The sequence below is a fragment of the Leptopilina boulardi genome, unplaced genomic scaffold (genome assembly GCF_019393585.1).
Source record: "Leptopilina boulardi isolate dan_hultmark-lab unplaced genomic scaffold, ZJU_Lbou_2.1 LbouV2_211, whole genome shotgun sequence".
Lineage (NCBI taxonomy): Eukaryota > Metazoa > Arthropoda > Insecta > Hymenoptera > Figitidae > Leptopilina > Leptopilina boulardi.
The window spans coordinates 721,005-748,657 of NW_026137765.1; the positions used below are offsets into that span (position 1 = coordinate 721,005).

At 26.9% G+C, this 27,653-nt stretch overlaps 1 protein-coding gene across 6 annotated transcripts in view; it reads left to right on the forward strand.

Annotated features, from left to right (window-relative positions):
- The window catches only part of LOC127278814 (inactive rhomboid protein 1), a 174,160-nt gene that overhangs the window by 85,247 nt on the left and 61,260 nt on the right, over nt 1-27,653 (forward strand). For all 6 annotated transcript variants that reach the window (XM_051300715.1, XM_051300716.1, XM_051300714.1 and 3 more), the window contains 2 exons: nt 25,458-25,796; nt 26,855-27,041. In XM_051300715.1, coding sequence (XP_051156672.1) covers nt 25,458-25,796; nt 26,855-27,041 — 526 coding nt within the window. The remainder of the gene's footprint in view (nt 1-25,457; nt 25,797-26,854; nt 27,042-27,653) is intronic.

The following is a 27,653-nucleotide window of genomic DNA, read 5'->3' on the forward strand; positions in this document are numbered from 1 at the left end:
TCCCAATGGGACGGCCCAACATGATGAATAAAAAATAGAAAAAAAGGGGGAAACGTGAAAAAATTGCGGATTTAGAAACTCTCGATTCAAATCAAGATTTATTATATCGAGAAAATGCAAGTTTATCTTTATATACTAAATTTTGCAAGAAGAAATTGAATTTAAAAAAAAGATTGGTAAAATTTATTTATTTTTACATTTGGTTTATTGGGAATAGTTTAAAAAAAAATTATGAGAATTTTTGAAAAATTTTCGAGAAGATTAAAATAAAGTTTTAAATTGGTACAGTGATGAAGTAACCAATTGTTTATTAGGGGAAACGTAATAAAGAAGAGATAAAAAAAGAAAAGAGGAATGAAGATGAGAAGAGATAAATAAACTTCCTTTCACTAATTTTCCAAAAGAGACCGTCATCTATCTACTGTTCCAAAGTGTAACTACTTCGCGTCACGATATCCACTTTTAACAGTCACGGATCTGTTCCACGTTTGGCGTCCAATTTTTCTTTGCTACTATTCACTTTTTTTTTTGCTTTTTTTATATGTTATTTCTTCTTCTTCCTCTCTCTTCTGCTATCTCGATATGTTTTTTTCTTCTCATTTGTCAGGACTTATCGTGCCTTGCTCGAATCATTTTTTTTATCATTATTTAATTTTTTTTATCTGATTAACTTGTACTGCTGCAAAAACTAACAAAAATGACTATTTAAAAATATTATATAGAAAAAATATTTAGTTTCAGTATACTGTTAACAATTTTAGTTTTCTGACTAAACACGAGTTATAAATTTACTAAAATTTAATAAGCCATCACAGAAAAAACTTGGACTCATTTTTGTTGCAACTCATTTTCTTTTGGGTATCGAAAAGAGTATGGGACAAACTTCATGTTATTCAAAATGATATTGGCTGGAATTTCAGATTTCTAAGTTGGTATCATAAGCAGAGTAATTTTGTATTTCAATTATTGTTTCTAATATTTCAACAACACCAGAAAGATTATTTTGACCAGTACGAATATTTAGAAGTTTTTAAATAAAAATTATTTATTATTATTTACGTAGATAATAATTAATTTCATAAGTTTTTAAATTTACCGCTATTACTTAAGTTGGCAGTACCGTTCCTGTTGTCAAAACACATGTTTTCATTTTTCTAACCTAAAAACATATTTCCTTTATTATTTTATTACGCGATTACAAGCAATTTTTAATCAAATATATTAAGTCTAGCGTGTTATTTACTTCTTTGTAATTATTATATTTCATGTTTTTGTGTAAAATTATTCGTTATTTCACAATATTTTTCGATTTTTCTTTTTCTCAAAATGAAACTTGCCTGTTTCATTTTGATACTTTTACCTTAAAACTCGAAATGAAACAACCAGTTTCATTTTTGTTGCGAATCAAATTGAGTATAGAATCTATACTCAATTTGAATTCAGGTTTTTTCTGTGATATTGACAAAAATGAAAATGTTTAGAAAAGCTGACTGAATATTTACTTGTACTACTGAAGGAATTACAAACTTTTTTAAAAGTCTGACTAAATATTCAGTTTCACTACTGATATAAAAAATTAAACGGTTTTGTCTGACTAAAATTGACTTTCACTACTGCAATTGAAATTGCAAAAATTTGTTCGCTTTTGTCTGACTGAATATTTACTTTTACTACTGATATTGAAATTATAAAAATTTAAACGGTTTTGTCTGACTAAAATTGACTTTTACTACTGCAACTGCAATTGCAAAAATTTGTTCGCTTTTGTCTGACTGAATATTTACTTTTACTACTGATACTGAAATTATAAAAATTTAAACGGTTTTGTCTGACTAAAATTGACTTTTACTACTGCAACTGAAATTGCAAAAATTTGTTCGCTTTTGTCTGACTGAATATTTACTTTTACTACTGATATTGAAATTATAAAAATTTAAACGGTTTTGTCTGACTAAAATTGACTTTTACTACTGCAACTGCAATTGCAAAAATTTGTTCGCTTTTGTCTGACTGAATATTTACTTTTACTACTGATACTGAAATTATAAAAATTTAAACGGTTTTGTCTGACTAAAATTGACTTTTACTACTGCAACTGAAATTGCAAAAATTTGTTCGCTTTTGTCTGACTGAATATTTACTTCTACTACTTGTTTGGTATTCACGTATTTATGCCTGACTGAAACTCGCTCGTACTACTGATAAAATTAAAAAAAAATTAAAGTCTGATTAAATATTTATTTCTACTACTAATAAAATTACAAAAATTTATAAAGTCGAACTGAATATTGACTTGTACTACTGACATAATTAGAAATTTTTAAAACGCCTGACTATATATTTACTTGTATTACTGATAGAGTTAAAAAATTTATAAAGTCTGACTAAATATTAAGTTTTTGTACTCTTGTCAATTTTAATTATTATGTCTGACTAAACAGGAGTGTTACTACTAATAAAATTACAAAAAAATTAAAACGTCTATCTAAATATTTACTTCTAGTACTGATTTTCTAATTTAGTTATTCTGTCTGACTAAAATCCACTTGTACTACTGAAAAATATGTCTAATTATTACCGACATGTACTACTAGTAAAATTACAAAAAAATTAAACCATCTGACCGACTTGTGCTACTGATGAAATTACATAAAACTTGGAAGGCTGACTTAATATTTACTTGTACTACTTATACTAATATTATTTTGATTACGATTATTATATTTTCTTTTATTTAATATAAGAAATATTTTCTGTTACAGGTGAGTACTCCAAACAAATATTTTCTTTGATTTCCACTACAACAATCGTAAGTTTATTCATTACTACATTAACCATATTAATTAACTATTCTATATAATTATTACACTCAAAAAAAAAAAAATAAATTTATCAGAGTTAAAAAAAATATCTTTTTGTTCCAAATAAATTTTATTTTCCATTGAAATTCAAATTTATTTGTTGCAAACAGTTAACTTTTTTTTAATTAAAAAAATGTGTAAATATTTTTTTATTCATTTTCAATGTATAGGTACATTTTATTTGATTTGAATACAAAAAATATTTCTCTAGGTGTATTTTTGAAATTTCTGAACTATTTTTTTTTTATTCCACATCTGTAGTGTTCAATTTATGAACGTATATATATATATATATATTATTGAAGTGTAGCTAGGGAATTTTTATATTTTAACACGCTGAATATATCGTGCCTCGCGTATATGATACTTTAAAAAACAAAAAAAAAAAAAAACTTTTAACGATCTCGCCAGGTCAATGTTTTTGGCTTCGTAATCCTGGCGAGTCCCAGTTCGGAAAAATGGAAAAATATAATCTGTCAAGCGACAATTCTGGCTTACGTCCAATGACTTACAGTGTTTTATTGAGAATTTATATATATATATATATATATATATATGTGTGTGAGAATTCATGAGTGAGACATTTTACTCACTTGATCTACTTCAAGATTCAGGATACAGGGGAAAAAAAAATTGTCACTTTTTCTTTTTACTCAAAATAAAACTTTTACGTACTTTTTTTTACACAAATCTATTTTTGGAATGTGTTTTTCTGATTCAGAGTATATTTTTTTAAATATAAAATTTTTCAAACTAGTACAATTTCTTTTTGAATCAAGACAATAATTAATCACACTCAGAGAAATATTTTATTGGCGTTTATTTAAGATAAATAAAAATTAATTTGAGACAAATAAAAATTTATCTGAAGCAAATAAAAATATTTAATAATAACATTTAGTATTTAATAATATTTATATTAGCGCAAATAAAATTTTTATTTAACTCAAATAAAATTTATTTAAAATAGACAAATATTTATTTGGCTCTGAGACAAATAGATAATATATCTTTTCTCTGGGTGAAAATACGGACTGGATTTTTTATTTATTCGATATTTTTTTCCACTGTATATTATTATTGAATTCATTTTGATATAAAAATTGTCAGTTGGTAGAAATTAAATTAGAATTATCTTAAAATCTACATTAAATGAAAAACCTCTTTATTAATATTAATTAATTGAATAATTATTTTTACCTTTTGTCAACGATTCAAGTATCATAAAAAACACTTTACTTTTTTTTAAGTGATTCTTTTGTTTTATTTCTCTTAAAATTCAAATATTAGAATGAAATTTCTCGCAATTATAGCGCTTTATGGCATATTATACACTTCTTAAAAATGTGGTTCCTTTTTTTATATATTTTTTTTTCCTTTTTTTTTTATTGTTCAACGTTTATAACACTTGACCCACATTAGCTCAGCTACGATGAAAGCACATTTCAGGAATTGCCGCGGCTTGAAACAATTCACCTAAGTCTCTCGAGATAGTCAACCTTCTCTCTCTCTCTCTTTCTCTCTCTCTCTCTCTCTCTCTCTCTCTCTCTCTCTCTCTCGACTAGACATACTCTCTAATGTTGTTAATCGTAAAGTTCAGTTTCTGTCCACAAGTTTGTGGACACACCAAGACGCAAAGGGTTGGTGGAGGGGGGGGGGGGGTTTGGAACGTTACGCGAAAACTTTTCAAGACCAAGTTTGCGCAAAGGGGGTAATGGAGCATATTTAGAGTTGCATGAATTTCAAGTTGTGTTTGTGGTTTTAGAAAATTACATGTCATTTGGTGTGTGTGTGTGTGTTGTCCAAGTGCAACATTTAAACGACCAACAAAAGCGTAGTTAGATACAAGATGATGAAAATGTACCGAACATCACAAAAAAAAATCCAATTTTTAAATAGTTTAAATTATTTTTTTTAATAATTGTAAAATTTTCATTTATATTTAGCAATTTCTATCTATACTCAAATAATGAATTATATAATGAAATTCAATACGACTATGTTATAAGTGGATTATATAAATATTTAGCACGGTATGTTTAAAGGGTTGAAATAATTTTAAAGAGAAATTTTGGATATAAAACTAGAATAATGTTAGTCCATAAAATACAGCACGTGCCACAGAAATGTGTCCAATATGGTACATACATGTATACACAAAAACAAGAGACAGTAGTTTACTCGGATTTGATTAGATGAAGCCAAACTGGATATTATCTACCTATATTAAATGCATTACATATAGATAAAGACTTTTTCTATTTTGTGAATTTTGTATTCCTGACCAGGCCAGAATTATGTTACGACGTCGTTATTTTATATATACAATATTTCGAAGCTTACAATAGCGTGATGTTACCTTAGGGATTACTGTGTGTTTCCTCATCAATAACCTAAAGCATTAAATATCAAACAAAATTTTTCTTACTGTTAGTTAATCAAATTTTTCCAAAAAAAAGTATTATTTTCGTTTCTAATTTTCTTTAAAGTGCAAAGAGAAAATGTTATTATACTATTATTAAATAAAACTTGAAATTTATTTTAAAATCCTTAATAAACAAAGTTGAAATAAGTTTGTGAAAGCAGAAATATATATATATATATATATATATATATATATATATATATATATATATATATATATATATATATATATATATAAGTTGAAGAAACAGAGAAAATAAGAATATAACTTGTGTAGAATATTTGCAGAAGCTGTGATTATTTTTTTTTATATTCTCATTATACAAACATAGTTCCATGAACAAAGAACAAAAAAAAATTGAGCGACTTTTTCCTTGCAGTACATATATATATATTAAAATGTGTGCGCACACAATTACAGTTATAAAAGAAGTAGATGCTCGAGTTAATGTAATTAATTAAATGAATCTTATTCCCTCGCAAACCAAAAAGTTCCATCATCCAATCAAGCTAAAAGTGAAGACTTACTGTTATACTCTCTAGGAATGAACTTTCAAACCTTCTCTCTCTCTCTCTCTCTCTCTCTCTCTCTCTCTCTGAATTTCCAACAAAGTGATAGTAATTTTTTTTGGTCATTTCAAAATTTGATTTTTTTATTTTCAATTATGAGCCTTTTTTTTAATTGAAAATTTTTTCTAATAATAATAAATAGAATTTGAAATTACAGTTTAGGAAAAAAAGGGGATAAACGATGAAAGTATTACAATAGATAAATTCATATATATATAAAATTGGAGTGAGAGTTTAAATGAAGTAATAAAAGTAACTGGAGAGAAAAGTGGTTGGCAATTTCAATAAGTTTTTAGTGTTGTTAGGGAAACACACGTAAATTTTGTGCCCCTCGTGAATATAACCAGAAAATCTAAAAGCCTATATCTAGGAATAATATCTGAAACGAGGTTATTACATTGAGTTACATTTTAACGTTAACCTGAACCGTCAGGTGGAAACGATAGGCAGAACTGAACGACGTGCTTTCGGCTTACATCGTTAGTCTTCGGGCAATCTTAATCTCGACTTCAATGCGAAACCGATATTATGCAAACAACAACCAGTAAATCTGGTCCTCGTAAGGAACATTCTCTCTCTCTCTCTCTCTCTCTCTCTCTCTCTCTCTCTAGAATTATTACTCTCTCGATGCTGAACATCAAGTTTGAAAGATATCTTTAATGCATTCCCTTTTATTTCTTCTTGTTTTTCTATACACTTATTTTTCAATTTCGAAAATTTAGTTCACAGTTATTTTAAAATAAATATTAAAAGAATTTTATTTAAAAAATAAAAAACTTATGTAATTTAAACATTGAAAAATAGAAATGTATGAGAGATTTTAATTAAAATTAATTAAAGTCATTAATTTATAAAAAGCAAAGTTTAAATGGACTTTGTTGCCAGTCACGGAATTTTCTATAATTAGAGTATATATATATATATGTTTCTTAATAAATTATCTCGACTAATTTTTTGTTCCTCTAAATAATACAATAGTTGTGTATTTAATATATTGACCATTTAATTATATATGTAACTCGATGACAGAAAATTATTGCATTAATATTGCAATCTGTCACTTTAATCAGAAATCTATTCTATTTATTAATTGTGAAAAAATATAATATTATTATTTCTTTTTGGGAGATATTTTTAAAGTTAAAATATAAAATTTTCAATATTAATTAATTCTGCTAAAATAATATATTAAATATTTATATAAAGAAATATTAATAATTCGTATAAATTTGTTCTCAACATTAATTGATAAAAATTATTATTGAAATGATTTAAAAAAAGAATATTGAGATCTCAGAATATTTTTATTAATTAATGTTTAATAATTTATGAATCCACATTTGGTTCTTTATAATAAATATTAAATATATTATAACACGGTTAAAATTAATAATTGAAAAAGTATTTCATTTTTCCCCTTTATTTTCATAATGCAACTTTTGATATAATGTAATTTAAAAATTGACCTTATTTAAAAATATTTAATTACATGTATATAAATTATTCTATAATTACTAACGGAGAATGAATTCTGATTTTTTTTTCCTCTAATTATTTATAAAGGAATATGCTCGAATGTCGAAAATAATATTAAAATTTAATAAATTATTGATTTAAAAAACCTTTTATACGTGGGTTTATTAATTTTAGTTACTATCAGATGTGTACTTCAGTAATATGTACATTGAAAACATAATTATATTAATTTTCATAATTTCTATATAGGAATTTATTTCAGTCCGTTGTAGATTCAGATATTAGTTATTAATGTTATTATTATAGTTAATTAATTAATTAATTTATTAACTATTTATTATTTATTTATTATAATATTGCAGTATTATAAAAATTAACGTCTCTCATAAATTTTAAGAAGAGTTATTACAATCTAATACCATTTAGACATTTCTTAAGAATTGTCACTCATGGAGATTATCATATATACCTACCACAATAGTATCATAGTCTCTACTTTTAGGTTAATTAATGATGTGTTGCATGGAAGCCCCAAAATGATTAATTGCAGTTTTCTCAGAGTTACTCGCAATGAATTGCACACAAAAACACACTCACATTTCTATATATTATTGTCGAGGAATGTCGACGCAATAATTTTTCCTAACCAGTAAAAATGTTTTTTTTTTCCTTTTGTATTATTTATTCACTCCTTTTACCTCTTCATATATTTTATACATTGATAAATCTTTTTTACTTTACTGTATTATATCCACATCACTGATATTATATAAAGTAGAAAAGCCGCATGTTCTTGTGCTTTTTATTCTTAGATGCTTATTTACTATATATTCTTTTATTTTCTATCTTGTGGTTTTATCATTTATCAATTTTTTTGTATTTCCTTATGTGGTCGATTCTTTAAAAAGAGGACATTTTCTTTATGCTATCATCTTTGCTAGGAAAAAAAATTATTGTGGTAACTCCAATTCTAGAATAGACATAACGTAAAAACTGTGCTGTAAACAAAAAAAAGTTGTTTCCAACAGGCAGGTTTGTCAAATCACAAAACAATCTTTTTTTTCACAAAAGATTTTCGTATGCCCTAAAAAATTTTATTTACAAATTCCATTTGTGTATTTCCCAAAATCAACTGTTTAGTGGAGACTACAACTGCAATTTGGTAATCTGAATCTAGAATGGAGTAAATTAAATAAAAAAAATTAAATTTGTTGAAAAATGATTAACAAATCAAAAATTGATGGAAAAAATTAGGTTTCTTTTTTAAAGGAATGTTGATTCTTTTTTTTCATTCTTTTGCATTAACAATATTCATCATGAGCTTATACACCGCATTCTGCCAAGAATTAACGTATTCGCATGTCTGAGTTTTCCGGTTGCAGTCGTTGGCGTCCGACCAGAGTTAAGTTAAGCGCGTTAATTATGCAGCCTCGTTGTGGACGCGGCCTTAGCTTGAGCTTAACTCACCAAGCTAAGCGAGTCCGCAGGCATGAATAATGCAATGTTTGTATCAGCACTTGCCGCTGAAAAGACGGATGCTAACTTATTCCTATACATAAAGTCTCTGACCCCCTTCCTCTTATTTCTACAATCTCATAAAAATGTAACTGCTATATAAAAAAAAGAAGAGAGAGAGAAAGAGAGAAAGTCAAATCTCCTTTTTATGTTAGAAAAATCACTTCCATTTAAATTCTCTAAACTATATGGTCTGTATTCAAAGTTAGAAGCTTAAAAAGTCGTTTAACTTCAACGTTGAAAGCTTTCCAATTTTAATGCTTCGGGAGATGAAAGCTTAAAAGTCCTTGCATTCGAAATTGAAAGTGGAAAACTTTTCAATTTGAAAATTTTCCAACTTTTTACCTGATGTTAAAAATAAAAAAAATATGTCATGTCCGCGTTATCAAATTTTTATTTTCTTAAATTGCCTTTCAAATCAATAGCTTTGAACACGGTAAACGTCAAATTATTTCCATTTACCTGTACCTGAAAAATTTTTAGTTCGATAAAGTGCATTTGGTTTGTTAATAAAAAAAATTTTAATTTCGTTCAAATTTGTAAAAAAAAATGATTTTAAAAATAAATAAAGTTTAGATGTTCTTATAATCAGGTCAATTTTTTTTATTTGAATTAAATGAAAATATGTATTTGTCTTGGAGCTAATTAAATTTTTTTAGTTCAAAATAAGTTTTATTCGGTTTGAACAAGTTTTATTTGGTTCAAATAAGTTTTATTTGGTCCAAACAAGTTTTAGTTGATCCAAACAAGTTTTATTTTGTTCAAATAAATTTTATTTGGTCCAAATAAAAATATTATTTCAAAATATAAAAATACTTATATTCAACTCTGAGAAAAATAAATTTTTAATTGAAATTTAATAGAAGGGTAATAGATAATATTTTTTGATTAATTTAAAAAAAAATGTTTTCCTAGGGAATACTTTTAAGAGAGTATAAAAAAAAGTACTTTATATTGTAAAAAATAAGGGAGAAAGAATAAAGGCAAAAATATAAAGAGGTTGTTGGAGTGGCAATGCACACGAGAATACTGGAAGAAAAATATTGCAATAATAATCGAGACCGTAAAATATATCTTACCAAAAGGATCGACAGAATCCCATTGGAATCGTCGGCCGAGCCAGAGGGCTAGCGTGGCTGTGAATTATTGAGCGACAACGTGCTCCACAGTGCATTTTAAGTCTCTATCGTTCCCATCTTTCGTCCTAGGTTTTCTCTTAGCTCGTGGTGCCTTCCTACTGTGTTTACCTTCATGCTTTCTCGTGAAAATTTTACCCAATATTCTCTATTTTTCTTCATTGTGTTTGTGTGTGCGACGCAGACAATTTAAAAGTATTTCCCATATTCGCCCATTTTCAAGAGATTCTTATATATTCTTAATTCTTTTATTCGTAAAACATATGCACAAAGAATTTTCTATTATAAAATTTTTATCTTTTCTTAAGGAATTTATCTAGTCAATTTGAAAAAAAAAATTTATTCACAATATTGTGGGAAAAAGGTATTTTCCAAAAATTCATGGTTAAATTTATCGCCAGAAGACATTCTGTTATTAAAACTTCACTTCATTAATCTTCTAAACTTCTCTAGCAACATTATTATCGTTGCATTACGACTCTCAGAATATTTCACTTGTAAACATGTTTGTTCTAAAAACATCACACCTTTCAAAAAAATAAAATAAACATACATTATTCTAATAGAACTCTTTTTGTAGAAAAATAAAATCAAAAAAGTCGAAATAGAAATTATAGAATTTTTTTCCATTTATAAAAAGTTATTATTTACTGAAAAAAGTAGCATTGATTCAAGAAAACCATAAGAAAAAAAATCTTTATCTGGAACAGCGATATGTTTTTCTAGAATAGCGAAAATTTTCGCTGTTTTAGTAAAATATATCGCTGTTCCAAGTAAAGATTTTTTCGGGTAAACATTCAGGTAATTAACCATAAGAGTATATATAATGATATAATGAAATTATTTATTCGATTATACACAAAGTTTCTTTAAATTTAATTTGTAATTTTCTTTAGTCTTCATTATTTTTTTTTGAAGAAAGAGAAAGAGAGAGTAAACTGCCTTGTCTAAATGAAACATTGTGTCCTCGACGAGGTCGACGGAACAATTTTTAAACGAAAATAACACAGTCTCCGGGTAACTTTGATGATCGTGTTTCTTCGTCGCAGAGGGTCGATCAGAAGCGAGGACACCCGAGTACACTCGCGTCTCTGGGTCAGGCCACACAGGTCAATCGTTCTCTTCTGGTTATAATGTCGCTTGCAACCTTACCGACTCAGCATACAACCCTCCTCAACTTTCTTATTCGTATTTTATTCTTTACTTTAACCACCCCCTTTTCCAGCTCATTGTCTACCCTCATTCCCTCCCCCCTTCCTTCAACCACGTCCTCCTTCTTCTGTACTTCAACTTCCTTTTCGTATATCAATTAGCCCACTAACGTTTCGCTATATTGCCTTTGCTTTTCTGCCTTTCACAGTGATTAGTGATATTCAAGAATACTCACTCACTAAAGGAACTTTCGTCTGTTCGGTGTTTTTCTTTTGCCTATCCTCCTCCTTCTTCTTCTTCTTCTTCTTCTTCTCATTTTGAAGAGAAAATTATAATTGGAAAGGAAAGTGCCTTGCATTTGTCTTGAGGAAATAATTATTATACCTTTGTGGAAGAAAAACCCATGCGGCGTTATAGGAGCTTCATTCATTATATGAGAGATAATTTTCATCTTTTAGCAATGCGCAATGAACTTGAATTCTTGACAATTTCTTTAATTTCAATTGTCTTTTATTCTCTATTATATATATATATATATATATATATATATATATATATATATATATATATATATATATATATATATATATATATATATCGTTACGTTTATTGCTCTTAAAACTGACAGAAGAAATTGGTTGATAAATTGATGATAAATTGTTTTGACTATTTAACACTGTAAAAAGATGAATTACAAAAAATAATTTTTATTAGGTTTAAAATTAGAATTTGTAGATATTTTGTAATGTTCTGTATAAACTTAGGACTTGGTATATTTACTATTTGGTACCATTGTTATTTAGTACTTCTATTATCAATATCTTTCATTTTTTCGAAAATCTGTTTCAAATAATAGTGGTACCACTTCTGGTACAATTATTATATTGTTGTTACCAACACTATTGTATGGTACCAGCATCACCAGCATTATTTTGATAATAGTTTTACTAAAAAATAGTAGTACCACTTCCGGTACCATTATTATAATATTACCAGTACTATTATCTGGTACCAATATTATTTAACACAAACCTTGTAAATGTATAAGTATTTGTTACATATGTACGAAATAATATTTATATTTCCAATAGTAGTACCAAATAATAGTGATACCAGATGCTTGTACCAAATAATAGTCATGGTAACAACAATATAATAGTGGTACTATCAATATTTTGGTATTACTATTATTAATCTCACCATTTTTTTGATAAATCTATACCAAATAATAGTAAATAAAAATTTTATAGTGGTACCAGTATTTTTACTAATCAAAACTTTTAAATTACTTAGTGTGGTAAAAAATTGTTTTTGTACGCAATGAAAAAAAAACTTTCAAAGAAGTGAAAAATTGAAAATTTTCCATGCCTATTGTTTTTATATAGTGCTACTGATAGTACGACAAGTATATATATATAGGGTTCAAATCGCTGCATTGCAGTTTTCCAGAATTCTGATTGGTCACTTATATTCCCCAAAGGCGATCTTGTCTGCTTCCTTTCGCCTAAATAACCAATTTTCCTAGGTTCCCAATGGACAAAATCCCTGAAACGAATCACGTGAAAAGCTTCGCAAATCTTTTTGCGAGCCGTCTTCCAGACTACACGGCCGATTTCCCATCATGCTCTACGTAATAAGGACAGATCGTCCCCTGGTCCTCGTGGACGATGGAAAGGCAAAAGAGAGAGAGAGAGAACGTGATTTGGAATCGAAAGGGTCTTGAATCTTTTTTCTCTTTTTGGTCCCTCCCCTACTGCTTCCCTATTCACCCTTATATGCCTTCGTTTATGTGTCTCATTTTTTTTTTTTTTTATTCAGACATTTTTTTTCAACTACTTTTCTGTCAAGTGGTCTTCTTTTTCTATTGGTCCCTATTTTTTCTTTTTATTACATTTTGACGTGTAATAAAATAAAATTTTAAGTTTTTCATTTTTACAATTGCAAACTATTGAGAGAAGTGCGAAGTTAAAAAAAAAAAATAATATGTCTTAGCTTCGTCCAGCCAGTCCCAGTGGGCCATAAATTTACTCATCCAGGATTTAAAGCCGTCGTCTTTAAAGAAAAAGAAAGAAAATAGATCACTGAAAGGTGTCGTAAAGTGGTTTTTTTTTATTAGTCCCGAAAGAATCGTAATTTTCTAAGTGGTTTTCAATTTCTTGAGATCAATGCATTACTACTTTTCTTTACTTTGAAAATGAATGACAAATAGCAATCGTTATTCACTTGAATTGCATTTTTTACCACACAAACTATTGACTACAATCAAAAAAATTAATCCTTAACATTTTTCTTTCTATTACGCTCAAGAAAAAAATTTGTTTCAAACAAAATTTTCTTAAAATTAACCAAATAAATGTATTCCTACAAAGTTAAACAAAATTTTTGGTTAAATCAAACCAAATAAATATTTATTTGAGCGAAAGAAATTTGTGTGAGAGAAGAAGATTCGTTTAAAGAAGGTAACAAGGTCGTAACATGAAAATCATGACCTTATCAACAGTGAGTACGCATATCGTACATGCATCGATCGGTTTTTGATGCGTCGGCGCATTATAAGATACATGTATATATATATATATATATATATACACGCAGATCTAATGCATTCGCCTATTCGCAAAGTGGCCCTGATTAAGTGACGCCATTACCCAAAGGCACTTGAACAACCGACATAATCATTAGTAACAGAAGCAGTTGCTATTCCCCCTAATAACAGGCTTACACGCGATCGTAATTATTATTTGCAAGCTTCCACGTTTCACTTGCTTTACAGATAGTATACCTTTAATAACAACCTCCATTGTGATCCATTGTTGAAATTTCCTACCATCTACAACTCAAGATTACATTTATCTTGAATACAAGAATAGCTCTGATAATGTTGATATGAAATTTATCAAAAGCGCACCCATTGCTTTGTATTTAGTATTTACTTTAAACGATTATTGTTTCAAATTATTGTTCATTATTTAAGAATACCCATGATGATTTAAATCTGTTTTAATGTAGTATTATTTGTTAGTATTATTGTTTTCCATCTCTATTATTCTAGGTAGTACTTAATAATTGTAGTAGAATACAAGTTTGGTACCAGAATTTTATTGCCAAAAAAGTAGTGGGACTAAAAGTTAGTAATATCAAGTAATAGTGGTGTGCTGGTACCACTATTATTTGGTACAACTGTACAAAAATATTGATATTGATAATAGTTTTACCAAATAATAGTGGCATCAATTTTGGTATTACTATTATTATATGATACCACTATTTGATACCATTGTATTATTTTTCCAAATATCTGTCCCAAAGAATAGTGGTACCACTTCTGGTACCATGATTATATTGTTTTTAACAGTACTATTCTATGGTGTATCTGGTACCACTATTATTTGGTACAACTATAGGAAAAAATATTTATTTTGATAATAGTTTTACCAAATAATAGTGGTATCAATTTTAGTATTACTATTATTATATGATACCACTATTTGATACCATTGTATTATTTTTCCAAATATCTGTCCCAAAGAATAGTGGTACCACTTCTGGTACCATGATTATATTGTTTTTAACAGTACTATTCTATGGTGTATCTGGTACCACTATTATTTGGTACAACTATAGGAAAAAATATTTATTTTGATAATAGTTTTACCAAATAATAGTGGTATCAATTTTAGTATTACTATTATTATATGATACCACTATTTGATACCATTGTATTATTTTTCCAAATATCTGTCCCAAAGAATAGTGGTACCACTTCTGGTACCATGATTATATTGTTTTTAACAGTACTATTCTATGGTGTATCTGGTACCACTATTATTTGGTACAACTATAGGAAAAAATATTGATTTTGATAATAGTTTTACCAAATAATAGTGGCATCAATTTTGGTATTACTATTATTATATGATACCACTATTTGATACCATTGTATTATTTTTTCAAACATCTGTCCCAAAGAATAGTGGTACCACTTCTGGTACCATGATTATATTGTTTTTAACAGTACTATTCTATGGTGTATCTGGTACCACTATTATTTGGTACAACTATAGGAAAAAATATTTATTTTGATAATAGTTTTACCAAATAATAGTGGTATCAATTTTAGTATTACTATTATTATATGATACCACTATTTGATACCATTGTATTATTTTTCCAAATATCTGTCCCAAAGAATAGTGGTACCACTTCTGGTACCATGATTATATTGTTTTTAACAGTACTATTCTATGGTGTATCTGGTACCACTATTATTTGGTACAACTATAGGAAAAAATATTGATTTTGATAATAGTTTTACCAAATAATAGTGGCATCAATTTTGGTATTACTATTATTATATGATACCACTATTTGATACCATTGTATTATTTTTTCAAACATCTGTCCCAAAGAATAGTGGTACCACTTCTGGTACCATGATTATATTGTTTTTAACAGTACTATTCTATGGTGTATCTGGTACCACTATTATTTTGTACAACTATAGGAAAAAATATTGATTTTGATAACAGTGGTACTAAAAAATAGTGGTATCACTTTCGGTACTATTATTATAATGTTGTTACCAATACTATTGTATGGTACCAACATCTGGTATTGATAAGTATTGGTACCATTATAATAATGGTACCTGAAGTGGTACCACTATTATCAAAATCAATATTTTTTTACATATTTGTACCAAATAATTGTGGTACCACTTTCACCATTATTATATAATGATGTTACCAATACTATTGTATGGTACCAGCATTGGTATAACTATTACTTAAATACATAATGTACGAAAATTATTGTTATTAACAGTAGTAGGGCTAAATAATTGTGGTAGCCTGGTAAGACTACTATTAATCTGCTACCACTATCTGGTACCATTGTTAATTAGTACTACTGTTATCAATATCTTGTATTTTTCGTACATCTGTACCAAATAATAGTGGTACCACTTCCGGTATCATTATTATATTGTTGTTACCAACACTATTGTATGGTACCAGCATCTGGTATCACTATTATTTGGTACAACAATACGAAAAAATATTTTTTTTGATAATAGTGGTACTAAAAAATATTGGTACCAAATAATTGTGGAACCACATTCTGGTACCGTTATTATTTTCTTGTTACTATTATTATATGGTACCAGCACTGGTACCACTATTATTTGGTGCAAATATATGGAAAAATATTGATTTTAATAATAGTGGTGATGCTAATAACATGTGATAGTAGTGGTAACAAAAATAGTGGTACCAGATGCTAGTGCTAACAACAATATAATATTGTTGCCAATATTGGTACCATTACTATTTGTGTAAGAAAAAGTATTTTTAATTCATAATAATAGTACCAAAAATTCTGGTAGCAGATTATGTTACCAACACAATTGTTTAGTATCCATTATGATACAGTTCTTATTTTATTAAATACTATTTTTAAATTCTATTTTTAAATAGTATTTTTCCTTAATTGATTTCAGTAACGAAAAATTGATTAACAATAATGTGAATTATTTAACTAAACTTTTGTTGAAATCTCCCCCTCTCTCTCTCTCTCTCTTTCTTTCTTTCTTTCTTTCTTGCTTGAAGTCAACCTACTCCGATTTTTAAAAGCTAATTTTACTCGAACATTTTAAATAATAAAATCCTCTTTTGAATCGCAATGTGAAAATAAATTCACTGAAGAGTAGAATACCTAATTGAATGAATAAATTCCATTGTTGCACTCTGTGAGACATTTCTTTATTTTCTTTAAACTGTAAGCTTGCACTTTTTATTCATGTCAGTCTGTGACAATAAATAACCGAAAGGAATTTCCGATTCTTTTTTTTTTCTTTTTTCATTTTTTTTTTTTTTTTTTTTTGTCGGTCTTCTGTGTGTGCAATTCCTATGGGAAGAGGCCGAATGCTCTTCGATCTTTTAGCGTAAAAATATTTATTCATTTGAACACATTTTCCTACAATTGCTTTTCTCAGTGAGCCATATTCTTCTCCCTTCTCATTCTCACTGCGTTGAAGAAAATTCTCGCACTATTCGGTAAATCAGCGCCAAATGTCGTCGCTGAGAGAAGAGAAGAATCGAAAAGCAAGATCGACATTTCGCTTATATTTTTCTCTTTTTCTATCGTTGATTCGTTTTTTTCCTCTCTTTTTTTTTCTTCTCTTAGGTTCGACTACTTTCTTGTCAGCAGAGATTTTCGTGAAAAGATCTTTCACTTTATTTTGTTTCTTTACTGATACTTATGGACCGTAAACTAACTTACTCTCAACTTTATTATGTTACAAAATTTTTATTTAGTTAAAAAAAAGGTAATTTTTTAAAAATTGTAAAATTTTAATTTTATTTTTTATTCAGTTAAAAAATATAAATAATATTTAAAATAATGTTTTTTTTTTATTAATTATTAAAAATTAATATTCATAATAGAAAAATTCATAATAGGAAATGATCCATGAGAATCATTGTTCTCTTTACAAAAGACTTGTCTGCGTTTAATTAATATTGTCTTTTTAATTAAATCTTTCAATAAAAACCATCTATCATTCTTCTTTTTTGATTGTAGCCTGCTTTTGTAAGGCTTTAATTTTGATTCTTTAATTTTTATTATATTCATTGTTATAAGCTTAGGGCAAATAAGTCATTTAATGAAAAAAATTCAAAATTAAAAAATATGTAAATCAATAAAAACTCGAATGTCCCTAAAATATTGGCTGATTTAAAAAAAAGTATAGAATTTAAAAAAAATACCTCATATAACTTGATGCTAAATTTTATTATATACGAATTCCTTTCTATTTTAAACTCAAATAATATATACATTTTTTTCAACTTTTTAATATATGAATATTATTTATAAAAAAAAGTTGGTATTTTAAATTTAATTAATGAATTGAAATCCTGTATTTCATATATACTTTATAAATTAATAATTACCTATATAGCGTTTTAGACATTTAATTTACTTAATTAAAAGTTCAAAAGCTATGAGAGGGAATTAAAAATTCGAATTAATATTAATTATGGAGTTTAAAATTGTAGAATTTTTAAAAAATATTTATTACAATTTACAATTGTTTCCTTTCATATATATTTTTTCAAGGAATGTTCATAAAACGTTATTTCATATATTCATATAGAGATATTAATAAAATATGAATGTAAATTAAATTTATTTTTATACAATATTTTGTCATTGACATAAAAAAAAAGTAGATCACTGCAACACTTAATAAAAGTGAATTTAAAAATTAAAGAACTAAATTTTTAAGAATAGTCGAAATATAAAGTTTTGTTTCGTCACAATAATATTGATTTTATTGTTAAAAATAAACGTAAAAATTTTTCTTAATTTTTTCATAAATGCAGACGAGTGAAGTAATTTTATTTTCATTTGCCAATTTTTTTCGTTATCGATTATTCAAACTTAATGTATATTTGAAAATAAAATATTTCTCTATTTTATATTTAAAAATTCAAACTGTACGATATATATATTAAGAAATAATTGAAAAAAAATTAAGTAAAATTTTTTTATTTATTCTTTTTTGCTAAAAATAAATTTATAATTTTAAATAGTTAAATGAAATAATTGGATTTAATATTAAAGAAATAAATTAAAGAAATTTTTCGTTGAAACTTTTTTTTTTAAATTAATTTCATCGAATTCTTTCGGTGGAAAGAGAGTGAAGAATTTTCGAATTAAAAATAAATTTAATAAAAACTATTTTTTAAAAATTTTTTAAAAATGTTCGAGATGAATAAGTAATAGAGATTTTTTTTTATTGAAAGCCTATTACCATAAAAATCTGTCTGTTGTAAAAAGAGAGATATATATCGACAAAAGATATAAAAAAAAATGGAGGGGGGAAAAATAAGTTAAAAGAGCAATTTCTGTATCTCTCGTACCAGTGGGTACTTGCGCAAGAGTTTTTCTCCCTAACGTGCTATATATGCATTACGTGCTACGTAAGCACTTCCGCCTATACAAAAGAACCTAAAGACATATAACAACCTTACGGTGTGTGTACATTTATATAGAAACACAGCGTGGATCTTGCAAAATCGCTTTTTACATTTTATGGTTTTCGACAACAAAAGCAGTTTTGTCTTTCAAAGGGTTCTCGAAATATTCAAACCTCTAATGGGGAAACATTGTTTTTTCATCTGCCATATAATATATAATCCCCTTTTATTAACTTATATATATATATATTTCCATCACTCTGGACACGAAAAGTGTTGGAAAATTACTGCACTTTTATTAACTATATTATTAAAACATTGTTTTAAAATATTCAAACAAATATTTTTTTATTTTATAATAATATAATATAATATCTATAATAATAATAATAATAATAATAATAATAATATTTTAAAAATATTTATTATAGTTTATAATTATAATTTTGAAATGGAACTATTATATTTTCTTAAAACTATATTATTACTTAACATTTACCGCATGTAATATTATTTAGTGCCACTATATATTAACACCCAGGAAGTTAACGTTCTCTGTATAACCACTATTATTTGGGACAGAAATACGTATAACATTTTTGAAACTAAATTATTGTTCGTTTTCAACATTTGGATCAATATTCGGATTATTCGGAGTTTTGTTACTATGCTGCAGGGAAGTCTACGTCATTTGAACATGAAAATTTCCGTGACTAAATCGGATTTAACTTTCTCTATATAACATCGTCTGTAATCCATCCTTTTATTGTAAAAGAGATAATATCTTTAAGTATTTTTAAAAAGTTTCTTTTTTTCTAAAAAAAAATCGATATGGTGATAACACAGGTTCTTTCAAATTACTATTATATTGAGTGCGGTATAAAAGTTACAGTGTAATATAATTTTTTTTTTTTTTTTAAATAGCTCGATAAATTATTTTACGAAGCTTTGCAAAAATTATACTATTTAAATTTTTTTTAAAAAAAGAGATAATTTTTAAAGGAAAATCTACGTTATTCAATCTTTAATAATTTTCTTATTTATAATTCTTCTTATAATTCTTTTTATAATTCTTTTTATAATTCTTTTTATAATTCTTTTTATAATTCTTCTTATAATTTTTTATATAATTCTTTTTAATTCTTATAAATTCAGATAATTCTATATTATTTCTTTTCAGAAATGAATTTATATATATATTTCACACACTGTAAAACTTTTTTTTGCGCTTTAGAAATTTCTTGTCTGTTCGTTTTTGTTTTTAAAAAAAACTTTTTGAATATCTTGTGCTTTTCGAGTGTATTTTCCAGAAAAGTTTGTTTCCACACTTTAATAGTAAACATTTATATATAGAGTTTGTGCACAGTAGAACTAAAACAAAATACATAAAATTTAATAACTAAATTTACGAAATTTTTTTGACATTATATATATTACAAAGAGAGTCTGTTATATATAAAGGCTAACTAAAACACAGTTTGTTTAACAAAGTTAAAATTTACTATCTACTAACATTTGTAATTTTCAGTGGTGAAATATTTATTTAGTCGGACATACTTTGTAACATTAAATATCATATAACATTTATAAATTATAATTAAATTTATATATATATATAGAAGAAACAAATTCATTAATTCGAAGTAGTAGATACTTGATTATGTCAGATAAACTTTGTCCGACAAAAGTTATTTTCTACCACTGAATGTTAGCAATTTTCTTAATAGTAAAATTTACAGTAATGTATATTATTATATACATAAAAATTATTATTATTATTATTATTATTATTATTATTATTATTATTATATTAATAATTAATATCTGTAATAAATTAAAAATACTAATTAATATTACTGTTAATTATAATTTTAATGGATGCACCATATATAAAATAGAAGAAATCTATATATATTTCGTTGTAAGTTTAATCAAGTGCAAATGTTTACTCCCCCTCCCCTACACCTTTTGGTTGGCACTTAGATTCTCAACCGGAAATTAAACGTTTCGAACGTGCTGAATGTTCATGCGCGATCGAGCAAGTTTGCGAGGAATATGCCGATCATTAATAGCGACGTTACACCAATGGGGGCGAATTGAATAAAAATTATCGTTCCGTGCCACTGATTTTGCCTCTCGGAACTCGTTCACGAAAGAAAAATATTTTACAAAAAAAAAAAAAAATAAAAAAAAACAACAGAAAAGAAAAACGCCAGAACGGGAACGAATCGATGTTTCCCTCTTTTTTTTTTTAACGGAAATACCTAGGAGAAATAACAAGTTTTTTGTGTAAAATAAAAATTTCACCCCTTTATCTCGTATCGCACAGTAAAACGGCTGGAAGAGACAGAGTGTACATATTAAAATGTTTTTCATTTCGTTTGCTGTATATATATGTATATATAAAAGTTTCTAATCCGATTATAATTTTACAAACGGTGTAAATAAACAAGTTAATTAAGTATAGATTACAGTTTAAAAAACATAAAAATGAAAATAATTTCCCGCTAATAAAATTTAAAAGAGGAAAGTATTTATACTAATTAGTACTTCAAAATTAATTAAAACATTTTAATTTTCAAATTTAAATAATTAGACCATAAAATATGTATAGGAAATATTTTCAATTTTTTTTTTTTTTGAATATTTATTGGTTTTATGTAATGTATAATATAACGATTTATAAATGGTATGTATATTAATTTGAAAATTATGTCGATAATACACTATTTTCGCACACTTTTTTTATGCGATAAAAATTCATTTTCAAAAAAATTGTTAACAATAAAAAAAGAAGTGAATAAAAGGGACGCAGATGAAATATACAAAAAAAAAAAATAAAATGTATCATGTAATACAGAGAGGCTTTACACCATTTGGATCGAAGATAACGACCTTCGTAACTATTTATGTGAATTTGTGTATAAACGAACAAAAAAAAATATAGCGTTAAATATGGGACAGCAAAAAGGGATAGTCGCGACAGATTATGAAAAACGAGTCAACCCTGACTACATTTGATAGATAGCCCCACTGTGTATTCATCGTCAACAAATATATCCATCGGGATAAGCCTTAAATTTATATTCATTTTTTCCCATTCGTATAATTATTCACTAGAATGAAAAAGAGAGGAAAAAAAAAGAACCCGACACAATCCGAACAAAATTCACAAAATATAATGCATATCCATTAAAAATAATAATAAAAGTCATATCTCACCATATTAAGGTACCCTTGTCATCTTTTATTTTGTCATTTTTTTTTTTTTTGCACATTATTTATGGCAGAAATTAATATTTTTTTAAAATACTGAAATTCAATTATCACTGAATACTAAAAAAATCAACAATCGGTAAAAACAGATTTCTATTTTACCGATTGTTGATAAAATAGAAATCTTTATTGCCAACAATCGGTAAAAACAGATTTCTATTTTACCGACTGTTGATAAAATAGAAATCTTTATTGTCAACAATCGGTAAAAACGGATTTCTATTTTACCGATTGTTGATAAAATAGAAATCTTTATTGACAACAATCTGTAAAAACAGATTTCTATTTTACCGATTGTTGATAAAATAGAAATCTGTGTCGGTTAGATAGATTCTACTGAATTTTTCAGTGAAATTTCAATGTTTTTCTATTAAATTTCAACTAATTTTAAATTTAACGTGTAACTTAATGTGAGTTTATTAAAGAATAATAATTCTACACACCTATGTAATAATGATAGCTTTTCATGGCCTCTATATACAGTGTATGGGCATTGTAAATTAAGACAACATTGAATTCCTTGTCTCGAAACTCGTGCACCCATTATACGCCTGGGCAACGTTACGTGAGTTGCAATTAGACAATTTGCAAGCCGCCCTCGGCAATCACAGAAACCGTCTCTATCAATGTGTTTGAAGTGAACACTCACCAACATGAAATTCAACTTAACACAATAGCATAAAGTACCTTCCGTTGTCCAACTATTAAGGCATTATTACAAACGGCTTATGAGTTTCGGTTTGCCATCATTCATAAAATGAATACACGAGCAGTCAACTGATATTGTTATTAAAAATTTTTTTGTGGTTTTCTACAATTATTAATATAATCAAATGTTTTATTTAAACCAAATATAATATATATTTGGTTTTAAATAAACGTATATTTGTCTCACAGTCTATTTATTTGGCGTAAATAAAATTTTTTATTTAAATAAAAATATTTTTCAAATAAAAATTTGATTTAAATTAAATAAAAATTTATTTGAATCAAATAAATATTTATTAGGCTGTAGGACAAATATATCATTTCTCTAGGTGCAATTTTTAATATAATTTTATTAATTTTTGTTCTGAAAAATTTATTCATTTTTGGAGTTTTTTTTTGTTGTATCTTAACATTTGTTTTTCATTTCAAACTGTTAAAATCAATATTTAGATTTTCTATTTTAATTCTTTTTTTTACACGAGAATTTCTCTATTTACTCTTTTTTTTTATCCTGTAAAGTCTGTGGAATTTGAGTTGAATTTTTTTTTTATTCTTTTTTTTAAACCCAGGTTATCAATTGTTTCCTCCAATTATTTCGTTTCTGTAGATTTCTACTTGTTTCTCTCTCTCTTTATATATATACATAGAGATAGTTTTAACAATTTGCAATTCAAATTTTATCGTTTGCATACTAACGAATAAAATTTTAGGACAGTTTTGGGAACAGCTTTCTCAGGTCAAATTTATCCATTCTTTTGTGTATATATATCTATGTGTGTGGTTTCAACTTTCAGAGTCAATAAACTCAAAGTAACTTTTTGGTTGTTTTACGTTAAATATTGTGTATAAGTTGATCTCTATTTGGAAATTTAAAATTAAAATTTTTAAAAAGTGATTACATACAAAAAAATATGTTAAATGTTATTTTAACACCTAAAATAACACTTCTTGTAGAGAATTAAAATAAATATAATTTTTCTTCTTAGTTATAATAAATGCAATTTGTAAGCGACTACATTTTGTGAAACAGTGATTTTTACAATTTTTAAAATAGCTTTGTACGGAAATTTTTTCCGCCAAGATGTTTTTAATCTTTGAAAAAGCAAGAAGAAGGAGAAAGATAAAAAAAAAGGAAGAAGTTGAGGAAGGTTCTTATACGTCGCTCGGTGTACGGAAAAGAGAACAAGAATCAGCGTCTGACCGAACGAGAGTTTTACTACTCAGCAAACCTCTAAAGTCGTTTTGAGATATACTGAAAATCTCATCTTTTATTACAAAAAAAAAAAAAAGGAAAAACCCCCGACAGACTTTTTCCACAATATTAGTGAAATGCAATCTGTCTATCAAATATGATTCATCAAAAATAGAATCTAAAAATAGTTTCTTAAAAAAATAGAGAGACAAATATTATTTTATTCTGGGGGTGAAAAAAATTATTTCTATTTCAGTTATTTAAAAAAAAAAAAAAACAGAAATAGCGTAATAAAAAGAGGAAATATAATCTTGTCAATTAAATCGCGGGCGCAAAATGAGAAACAATGGAATTATTATTTCAGTTTCTTTCATAAAATTTTACGGTATTTTTCTTTTTTTTAAAACCCATACATTATTTTATTTATAGATAAAATGGCCAAAAAATATTTAAATACAAAAAAAAATCGACACTATTATAAGAATAGTATAATTTTATTTTATTTCTTTTTCGTGAAAAAAAGTTTAGTTTTTGACGGGTCCCATTTTCCACAACAGGACGCGGCGGCAGTAATACCATGAATTCAAGATTATAGTCTGTTGAGTTAAACAAGTAAATGAGCCAGATGGCCATAAAGCTTCCGACTGAGGTGGATGAGTTTATATAACAATGGTCAATAACCTTTGGATTTAAAGTTTGCCAACAAAACAACAATTTTCTCCCTCTCGTCGTTGCTTTTCCGCCTTTAACCCGTCAGACGCGGATATTAGAGTTTTACTGCCGTGAATACAGTCGAGTCTCTTTCATTTGGCATCGAGAGATCCTTCCCTCGTCTATATATATATACACACACACTTTTCATCTTATTTCAAGTCTAAATCGCATCCGTTCTCTTATTTTCTATATAGCGAGGAAACATGACGTATAAAGCTTTTTTTTCGAAAAATGATTCTTATCCCATACGAGATTATATATTTCCTTTCTTCATTTCAACAATTGTCAAAAAATATATTTATTTTTTCCCTTGACTTCTTTTCTTTTTTTTTAGTATTTATTTAATATTTAGAAAATTTTTTCGAAATATGATATTTTGCATAAATTTATTTCGGTTTTTTGGTCATTTTGAATTGGGGGAAATAATGGAAATTTTGATTGTTTGTGTTCTCAGGCAACCCTCACCTAGTTCGGGTACAACTGGTACTTCAACCATCTCCTCAAGTGGGCCTGATGGTGAAAACGAACAGAACATTGGTATGTACGCCGTTGAAGGTGCATCAACGGAAACGTCGACGGTAACACCTGTCGATAGTTCCCCATCCCTTCCTCAAAATACAATCAGCTCTTCCGGAACAGTCACTTCAACCGGTACAACACCTAACATTACCAGGAGTATGTCAGCTCCAACGGGTCAACGACCATTGCCACCAGTAACCTCAACTAATTCAGCTACCATGGGACAAAGGTCTAGGTTGAGGAGGAATCCAAGCCGAACTGACGTCATTCGAAAGTATGTTGATTTTCAATTTATTTTCAATTTCTCAAAATTTATTTGTTGTATTTTCAAAATTTTTCTCTTATTCCCTTATTTAATGTTTAATCTTGATGGCGCTATCATTTTTTTTTCGAATTTTATAATAAAATTTCAAGCTAGATTTCTGAATTACCGACCGACAAATGATATCCAACAGATGGCGCTACGTTACTTGTCACAATCTGACATTCGCTCGTCATATAATTACAAATCATGAAATTTCTATTATTTTTCTTATCCTATTTTAAGTGTTCAAATTTAATTTTAAATTTAAGTTGAATGTTTAATAAATTAATTGAACCGCCGTCGACCATAAGGGCTTACGCGTAACTTTCGTTGGCCCTGCGTTCAACGAGTTTCCAGCTATTCCATAAACCCTTTTGGTCGCCAGCGGTTCAATTTTTTTTCCATTTAAATTATTGTTAAAAAAATTCTAATAAAATAATAATTTTAAATTGCTTATTCACTTTTCGATTGAGTGAAACAAGTTTCTAAAATTTTTTTTTTAAATAATAATACATTGTAAAAAAAACGCCGCGTCAATTTTGAATATATTTAAAACAATTTTTGCTATTTTACATATTTCAAATTTTTACATTTTGTTTTTTTTTTAATAAAAGCAACAAAAAAAAAAAAGAAGTGATAAAAATACATGAATTTTTCCCTGCTATTTAAAACCACATGAAAAATGTTAATTAAACATTTTTTTAAAAGCAGTGTTTTAACGAGAACTTTTCAACATGCATAAAATGAAAATATGAAAATAACAATGTTCCTGTTTCGAGAATATTAAATTGTAATTTCAACATTAATTCATAATTTATGTATATAGTATATACGCTTGGTAAAGTAAATGGTTTTTTTATTTTTAAAGTATTATATAATACATGAAATTTTAAATAATTTCCTTCATTATAGTATCGAAAAAAAATCATTCTCAAATTATTAGAAATATAGTTTTTTCTCTCGTTGTTATAATTTAAATTTCTTTACGTAAATTTACAAAAAAAAAAAATGATTCCTTTTTTTTCCAGTTACATTAAACGGGAAACCGCAATTTTCTTTGGAATCGATGAGGAATCTGAAAATTCTGAAAGGCAAAGATGGTTGGAGCGAAGACGCCGGATGGCATGCAGACGGTATGGACCCCTTCTTCCGGAACACAAACCGCCAGATCCGGACATCACGAGAGATGTACCGGACACCATGGAATTACCTGAGGTAAGTTTCCCGATCTAAAAAAGAAAATACATAAAAAAATAGCACTAAATTTATAAACTAGGAATTTTTTTTTACTAAAACAATTTTTTATTATTTTAATTGCAAAAAAATCAGTAGAATTTTTGTAAAACTTTTCTATGAAGAAAAATGATTTTTTTTTTGTATTTTGATTTTGGAAAAAAATTTTCAATAAGAATACACTACTAAAGAAAATATGAAAATATATTTTTTTTAATTTCGTCTTACTGTCGTGAAAAATGTTTTTTTTTTATGGAAAACCGTTTAAAATTGTTCCCATTAAATTCACTTTATGTGTAATTAAATGAAAAGGAGGAATATCATGTCTCTATCACACTAAAATATTGTACTTCTCTATGGGAGTTTAGACAACTCATTACAACTTTTGAATTAACTAACATATATAATCCCTGACTGGAAGTTGCAATACTTGAGAATTGATACAACAAGCTGCTTCAACAGTATTCATCTATGTTCAACAGTCATCACTGAATTATAGTTTGGCTTTTATGCGGCTTCATACGTGACTCACAACTATCGCACAAATTTCGCCAAAACTCTGCAAATTGCCTTCCAACCCTGTCGGGAATTTCT